This window comes from Styela clava, chromosome 9 (genome assembly GCF_964204865.1).
Source record: "Styela clava chromosome 9, kaStyClav1.hap1.2, whole genome shotgun sequence".
In the NCBI taxonomy this organism is placed as follows: Eukaryota; Metazoa; Chordata; class Ascidiacea; order Stolidobranchia; family Styelidae; genus Styela; species Styela clava.
In genome coordinates this window covers 18,995,779-19,004,332 of record NC_135258.1, presented here as the reverse complement: position 1 = coordinate 19,004,332, position 8,554 = coordinate 18,995,779, and the positions used below count along the sequence as shown (strand labels likewise).

General features: G+C 33.7%; 1 protein-coding gene across 1 annotated transcript; it reads left to right on the top strand.

Annotated features, from left to right (window-relative positions):
• LOC120339701 (uncharacterized) lies at positions 1-7,777 on the top strand. The gene is made up of 8 exons (XM_078116389.1): positions 1-261; positions 1,719-1,829; positions 2,262-2,319; positions 3,125-3,169; positions 3,688-3,996; positions 4,499-4,600; positions 4,953-5,028; positions 6,503-7,777. The coding sequence occupies exons 1-8, from the start codon at positions 58-60 to the stop codon at positions 6,651-6,653; spliced, it is 1,056 nt and encodes a 351-aa protein (XP_077972515.1). The 5' UTR covers positions 1-57; the 3' UTR covers positions 6,654-7,777.
• Positions 7,778-8,554: the final 777 nt, after the last annotated feature.

Sequence of the window (8,554 nt, the reverse complement as noted above, 5' to 3'; positions counted from 1 at the left end):
TCATTTATGAACAGAACTACTTTTTTGCAGATTGCCTAAAAAAAAAGAAAATACAAAATGAAAATTACGTCTATAGTTTTATTCCTTCATCCATTTTTGCTATTTGTTACTACTTTTGCTGAAAATGAAAAAAGTTTTTCTGGAAAGCAAGCTCGACAAGATGATGGAGACTCTTCAATAAATTGTTTGAAAGCGTTTGATGAATGTAGAGCTGATCAAAATTGTCGAACAGCATTACATGGATTAAACAGAAAGTGCAAGGTAAACTTTTGTTTGTGGCCAGAAGCAAAGCGCGGTATATTTGACCTCGTAAACCTCGTTTTTCATTTTATTTTTCTAATTCTCACAATTATACTATATAATATACGCTATATTTTGTTGTGAATTTTGCCACCCATGGTTCAAATACGGTACGGTAATTACAATTGGTCCAGACTGTGTATCATAGTTCCCACGAGAAGATATCGTATAATCATCATGTAATCCTTTTCAAAAGAGATATTCACACGAACGCAATTACATAAAGCGTCACTGGTAAGAACGGAAGAAGGAAACAATAAACGCACTACAACAGATTTGTAGCGAAAGTCAGGGGTCTACCGGATGTTGGATTATGGATATAAAACGCTGATTTCACCATGAGACCTAATTTAATAATACTTATAGAACAAAAATATGAAACTAAACCCTAAATAGATTAAACTCTATTAATAGAAATATCAATGATTCCTATTTGAAAGCTTAATTTGTGGCGGATATTTTCCCGTAAAACTACGATTTTCGGCTAATTTCAAATGATGATAATTTTTGAGCTACTAATATTTTACAAAATGTAACTTTTCGTTACGAGACATAAATACGTTTTGTATCAAATTTGACCCCATAACAGTTTTCTATAATCCTGTTTAAAAACTATCAAAACTTATCAAAAACATAGAACAGAGCTACTTACTCAACTAGCGGACCGCGGTCCGAATCCGGACCTTTCAAGTATTTGATTCGGACCGCACCTAATTACTTATCGATCTTAAGATCGGTAAGAATGTTCGTTTGTTTGTCTGTTAGATACATGCGATATCTCACGAAAGCGAGGATGAATTCGCTCCAAATTGCATATGCATTCATCACATCTCGGATCAGGAGCTTATTGATTTTGGATGAATTATGTCGTATGATTAGCGAGTTATGAATTAATTAGTGATGGGACACAAGGTGTCACTATGGAGTAAGAGCGCTGTTTTGGGGGATACCCTAACTTTCGATCGATAAGTCTTCGGTCTCTGGCCGATATTCTCGTTATTTATTTTGGATCATTAGCCCCACTTTTAAAGTTTCATTTTATAAAATGACTTTTATTGATTTGGATATATATGAAAAGAACTATAACACCATAATAAACAAGATGATTGATTAGCTGATAATCATTAGCCGGTCGAGAGAGTGCGCGTTTAAGGAAATTTCGGGAAACACCGGACCTAAACAATGTGATTATTCATCGTCTCTCTGGTCATCGTAGTGGTAACATGCGCTGGATGTCAAAGTAGGGAAAATACTTGTTTAACAAAATCCATACAGATGATCATTATTGTAACTACTAGTTGAAGTAACGAAGTTACGAATTTCTTGTATATTACTAAAATTTCATTTAAATACTAGCCGATAATATTTTATCAAGGTCATATAGGTTGATTATAATTTCAACGTTTTTTTGCCTGTAGGTTGTTTCTGAACGTTGCAGTGCTGAAATGGTTGATCTTCCCAGATGTGGACAAATTATGGATCATCTTTTTCAGTATGGATTTCCAGAAAACAAATGTAATTGCGACCAGGTAATGATTTAACCATACTACTATTATTTTTTATGGCGCGCTTTAATACTATATCTTTGAATGAATCCACCAGTCACCAAAAAAAGGAAACTACGAATTTCTCTGCTTGGAACAGTATCAAATTGCTATGTCTTAGTCTAGGAAGCAATTTGTTTATTTCACCTATTGCGATTCATGCACAAAAAAAAATAGCGACGACGCTTCAAATCTATATATTTTGAGTCCTAATCAATTCAGGGGTGTTTCCACATCAATAAGGGTGCATCCAATGGTTGGGTACTCCTGTAAGTCGAAGCTCATTAAGGAGTAATTAAAGTATAATATAATATCACGGTAAGATGTTCGTTCATCTTGCCTACTATCGTAGTCTAAGTGGTTTCTTATGTATCTGTAGACTGTAATATAGAATACCATGTTTCGTTTATTTTTCAGAAACGCTCAGATCGCTGCCTTGCTATTTTGGAGAAGATATATGACAATCCATGTTTTGGTAAATATTTATGTTCATTACTCATGTTTTGAATTGGTTATTCTCTTTTTATTGTAATTGCCGGTGATATTAACAAGACCTGAACATTTTTACTCGCAAAATTTGATAGGTGAATAAGAAACAAGTTTACGGATTCCCCTCTTTTTTGATCAGCAATAAAATCTACGGTTTGCAATCGCCATACTTAAACGTATTATATTTCTGTTTGTACATTAGCAAACGGTATTTACAACAAACGCAGTTGCTATTTTTCAAACAAAAATTGTATTTATCACCCAAATTACGTTTAAAAAATTTCCAAGCAAAATAAACCAGATCATGCACTTGGTGTATTTCTCCCACGACAACCTTAACCAAACCGAGATCAAGTTAGCTGCTAATTTCATGCTTGTAATTCCCTCATTTCAGTTGAACCATGACTTAAACCGGAGTAAACAATCGAATTTTGAGGCAGTGAAAATTTCGGGGTCATATGACGCCTGCTCGATACTTGTTCCGCTAAATGACTTTTTCTCATGCGAACTTTAGAAGGCTGGAAATCTGATACCTACATTTTCAGTCCTTGCTGCCTCCAAACTCATTTAACGGCGAAGTTTAATTTTTTTAAACGTGTTGCTATTAAAAAAATAATTTAGAATATATATTTGTGTATATATGCAATCATCGAATATAGTGTAATTCATCAAAAATGGAATCTTACCTGAGCATAAAATATGACAATTTGAATACACGTTGAATACACAATTTGAATGAAAATAGAACATTATTTTTTTCATTGTTTTAACGATATCAAAATTTATTTTAGTATCTATACGACATCTTCGCAAATACAATCTCTTCCCGAAAGCAGGTATGTGTTTGTATCATTTCTTCTTCCTATTCAAAATGATTCTTGTATAACTATTATACGCCTTTATCTATCAATCTCAATTTATTGCAATTGTATGTAGAGTCGTTATGACATAATTAGTTCGGTACTCCTGAAGTATGCGCACCAAGATGGCGGACACCGGAACGTCGTATGTGAACCAGGTTAGAGTTAGGCCATAATTTTAGGTGCAAATACTACGGGAGTCACTTGGCTAGTCCCCGAACTTGTAATAGAACTAAAATAAGGGAAATTGGAATAAAACTATGGCCTAACCCTAACCTGGTATGGTACACATACCACGTTCCAGTGTCCGCCATCTTGGTACGCATACTTCAGGAGCACAATTAGTTCAACCTTGCAATTTATACATAGAGGTATTGAATACAGCAAAATTGAGAACTTTTATTTTTTGCTCCCATTAGGTTTTTCTATAAAAAAGCTGTGTTATACATGTGAATAAACATTTTTTATAAAGCTTCATTTTTCAATTAATTCAGTGGACGCGTACGACATTGCTTCCTCAACGGTCGCTACAATGACGGCCGCTACCGAAAACAAAAATTTTAAAAAAAGAGATCAAGATATTTCATCTTTGTACGACGAAGTTATGGATGATGCTCCAAAATCTCCGAAAAACCAGAACGAAAAATCTAATTTTGACAACATTAATCAAAAATCAAATAATCAGCGAAAGATATTTTCTCATAAAACGAAAAATAAAGAATCGACAGCATTCACAATTGGTCCCAAAGGGGAGATTAAAACAGCAAAACAGGGACACATCAATAATGAAGAGGAAACTGAAAGTAAGTGAAATAATTATGGCTTTTAATACTCGGTCTCAAGGGAGATTTTTCTCTTAAATGAAAGATTTTGACCTCAATCTTTTATGTTAAAAGCTATTTTTATTGACAAAGGTTGCATAAAGTAAAACAATCGATTGAATAATTGATATGCACTGGAAAAATTATTATCAAAAACGTAATTGAAAAAAATATATAAATTCGAGAAAGCAAACTGCTTTTCAGGTCATTCATTTTCAGTGGTTTCTATAGGGGTTTAATTTACTAAGAAGTATATGTTGAAAGCACAAATTCTTGCATTTCAATCAAAAACCTTTTCTATATAAACCCAGTTTCTCCTCTTGAATTATGCTTTGTCATTTTGTCACTATTTCCACTGACAAATTATTTGTATATGTTATAGAGGAGAACAAAGATTTGATCGATAGAGAGTTATTCTTAGACAAAAAAATTTTGAATTAATATCGCTCTCATAATATAATCATTTATATAACAATATTAATAGAAAAATCAAGAGGAGCGACAAAGGAAATCACGAAACATTTTTCTCCCTCCGAAGTAACACAAACAACATATCGACGTCGTAAACAAGACGAAATCGACTATAGTAAGTTTATATGTTATCTAGTTCAAGTTCAATCTCATTGTGGAATGTCTGTACATTTGGTCCATCCGAACAGTAGTTTTTTCAAACGTGGCTGTAAATATAGAGTAAAGACGTTTAAATGGCACATTTATTTACGCTAATAAGGTTCTTTCGTTTTCGTCTGAATTTTCGCACACTCGATGTGTGTTGGTCACATCCAATGACTGACTGTCTGCTGTATTTTAAGCATATTGGTCTCTGTCTCTCATACCAATGATAACTTCTATACTATAGTTACTTGTGTAATTATTGCATAATTTTCTGAATCTCAGTAGATTTTTTTTTTTAACTTATTAATATTTCTACTTTACAGAATTGATTACAATAATACTCGGAATACTTCTAGGAATCTGTGTTTTCATCACTGTGATATACTTCGCTTGGGCCAGGTGAATATTTTCTCATTCATTTTGCAGTTTTTTTCATAGAAAATGAACAAAAATTCATTTTACAAATATGGGTTTATGGGAAGTAACTGCCTAAAACAGGGGTGTGCAACTTTTTTGTCGATGAGCCATATAACCAACGTCAGACATCTAACTGAGCCACACATAAATGCGGAACATTATGTATTTTTACCCGTGTGTGCGCCTTATTTAACATAACCTGTCGGATTAAGCTTTTATGATTGACTGGCAAATATCTCAATGTAGACAAGGACCACACCAAATGGCTTGGCGGGCCGGGTTGTAGCTCGCGGGCCTCTTGTTGCACACCACTGGCCTAAAATAATATAGATTGAGCTTGCTTTAAACAAAGCAATAAGTACTTTTAACCGCAAATGATGAAAATTGTGCTATTCTGAAAGGCAATTCCGTTATTACAATCTAAACCTATTTAGTAAATATAACTCTGCTTCATTTCGAGATTTTCATTTTTGGAAAGTGGTTTAGCTATTATTTCTTGTTTATGTTGATTATACTGAGTTATGCTATGTTACATACACGATCAGTAGTGCGCAAACGGATTAATTCAATATAAAATTTTATGGTTGAGATTTGAAAATGATCAAAACGGTTCATCGGACCAGCTTTGTGAAATAGCATAGACAATTTCATATTCATTTGCTTTGCCCACCATGAGGTCTGGTTCCGTATTTGAACTGATATCCGCACAGATTTGGTTGGGAAAGCAAATTTATGCGGGTTTTACATCAAACAAGGAATCACGTTTCGTTTTGAATTCAAATAAATTTTTTTTTGATCCCGGATGTGATAAAAGCATAAATATACTAAAGCAAGATCCATCAATATCAAGTTGACTTGAGTCGTATATTCATTGTATGATTCGATCGATTATCGCCATCAAATATGTCGATAAAGTGAAATAATGGGTATTTATATACCGCGTGTCATGATTTAATACCCTAAAGAGAAATTCGTGTCGGCTTGTGTAAACTGAAGCTTTTTTGCAAGCGATTTTTGCTGTGTGCTAAAACGATTTAGCTGACACTAATATGTACAGAAACTCTAACATACAAACTTCGAAAACCCCTATTTTCAATACAACAATGGAGAAAAGCTCAAATATGGGGACGCGAATGTTAAACGATTAATATGCTCACCACAATATTAGCGAAAGTCTATCGAAATTTCAGAAGAATGGTGCTGAATGTGACCAAAATTCCAACCAAGTGTTAGGAATTTAATAAAAGTGGTGTCCGTGTGTAACATTGGGCATCGTAAATATTTTATATAAAAATAAAAGTCTTCTTGCGACTCCCATCTTTAAATACTAGAAATTGATTGTTATATACTCGAAATTTGATAATTTCACACCACGAATCTAAACTCGAACAATTTAGGAAAGTGAATCATAGACCCATTCCGTGTCTATCTAACATTACTTCAATACTTTTCACAGATTGACCGGCTCAATTTTTTACACGAAATGTAAAACGGTTCACAGCGAGAATCACCACGACGATGCAACAGTCAGTACTTCAGCTTCGAAGCAGCCTTGTATTACAAAAACGGAAGAAACAAATTCGGAACATTTTTATTCAAAGGCGTGATACTTGCGTGCTATATGTTATTAATGTTTTTTTATTATATATATCTACATTAGTTCAAACCGTGTGGTTTTGTCTTTTATTGCCACCCTTTATTGGCCATATATTGCCGTTTAAACGTATTCTGTCTGAACTATACCTATATACAGGGATGCCATAAGAATTGAAGCAAATTATACAAAATTTTAAATTAAAATAGTCGAATTTATTACTATATTTGTAACATTTGAAACTTTTGCATTCAAATCAGAATTTAAGCTAAATTTTACAAAGTAAAATCGGGCAATACATCAATTTAGAACATTCGAAATCGAAATGCTATGCAAAGCGAAATTCTAAAATATATATCAAATAATCCGATCGAATAAAGACATACATCCTTGAATTTACATAACGTTATATATTAGTAAAAGGTTAGATGTATTTTCAAAACCGTTTCACGATACATTCTCCTTATTTTTAAGCTGTTCTCGCTGAACCCTAGTAAGTAACTATGACGGTCTTAACATGCCATGAAGCGTATCCAAACTGTTCAAAAAGACAAAACAAACGAAGTTTACTAAACTTGACTACTCTTATAGGCATTTCCTTTGAAAATTTCTGTCGAATGACTCTGTTCTAAGGTCACAAAAGGGCTATGGTGTATAAAATGGCGCACCTTCGATTATAGCTTGATTTGAATAAGTTACTTCCATATATCTTCTGCATGATAAATTAATCAATATTCACAAATTGAGTAACACACAATTGGGCAAGACTGAATTGTTTTCATATTAATTCTCTGGAAACAATTCATACATGAATAGGTCAAAGGTGCTTTCATACCAGCACTAGACCATATATCATTTTTGAATGATTTGTCGTCAACTTCTAATTAATGAAATTCATGTTTAAGCATTGAAGGTGAATACGTAACTTGCCATTACTGCCTGTATCTAATACAGCCCCATCTTATTTTTGTGTTTGTAATGCTCTCTCTGTCGCATTTAGCCCACATTATTTTTATATTCGCACCATGCTTGTTTATTTACTTCAACAGTGTATGTTAGTATTTTTCTTCTATTTTTTCCCATTTTATTTTCATTATTCCATTTGTTGAGATTTTAATACAATTAAATTATTTCATTTTCATATGCCATGTATATTATTTACCTGATACGTAATTAATGGGTTAATTCGTTGGTGGGGGACTTTTCGCAGGGTGAAAAGGTGGGGTGGTATGGCCAAGTATCATTTTTTGCCCAGTTATTGCAAAAAATCATGATAAACGATTAATTAAAGTCTACAATTGACCCTGGGTCATTTCTGAATTTGAGCATACTAAAATGAGCAGCGAATTTTTGTATGTTTGGGGCTGGAAGTCGTTGGGAGAATTTCCTATCTGGAAAACTTTCAACATTTTCGTGGACTATCGCAATCGCGGTGTTTGCGTGAAGACTTGGGTGAGAAGAATACCACCGCAGGCTTCTAAGAATAAGTATATCATAACTAACAGTTGGGGTTACGTAAAATCAACTACCTTTCCTTGCTCTTTGCGCAGATGGATCCGTATGCGTATAACGCAAGGATGCTGTAGCAAGAGTGAAAATGACTATTCTATTTAATTCAAGAGTCTTGCTGCACACTAACACAAATATATTTCTGTAACGTTTCGTCTGACGAGGTCAGACTTACAACTTGTCTGACCTCGGTCAGACGAAACGTTACAGAAATATATTTGTGTACGTGTGCAGCAAGACTCTTGAATTAAATAGAATGAGTATATCACATTGCAGGACCTTTAAAACTAGGATGCTAACTCACTTTAACTTTATTTGGTATATTCAATTTTTAACTCGACCTAGTAAATTACAAACAATAACCGGTAGCTCGGCGTAAATGCAGCAACGATGTTTCATGCATAA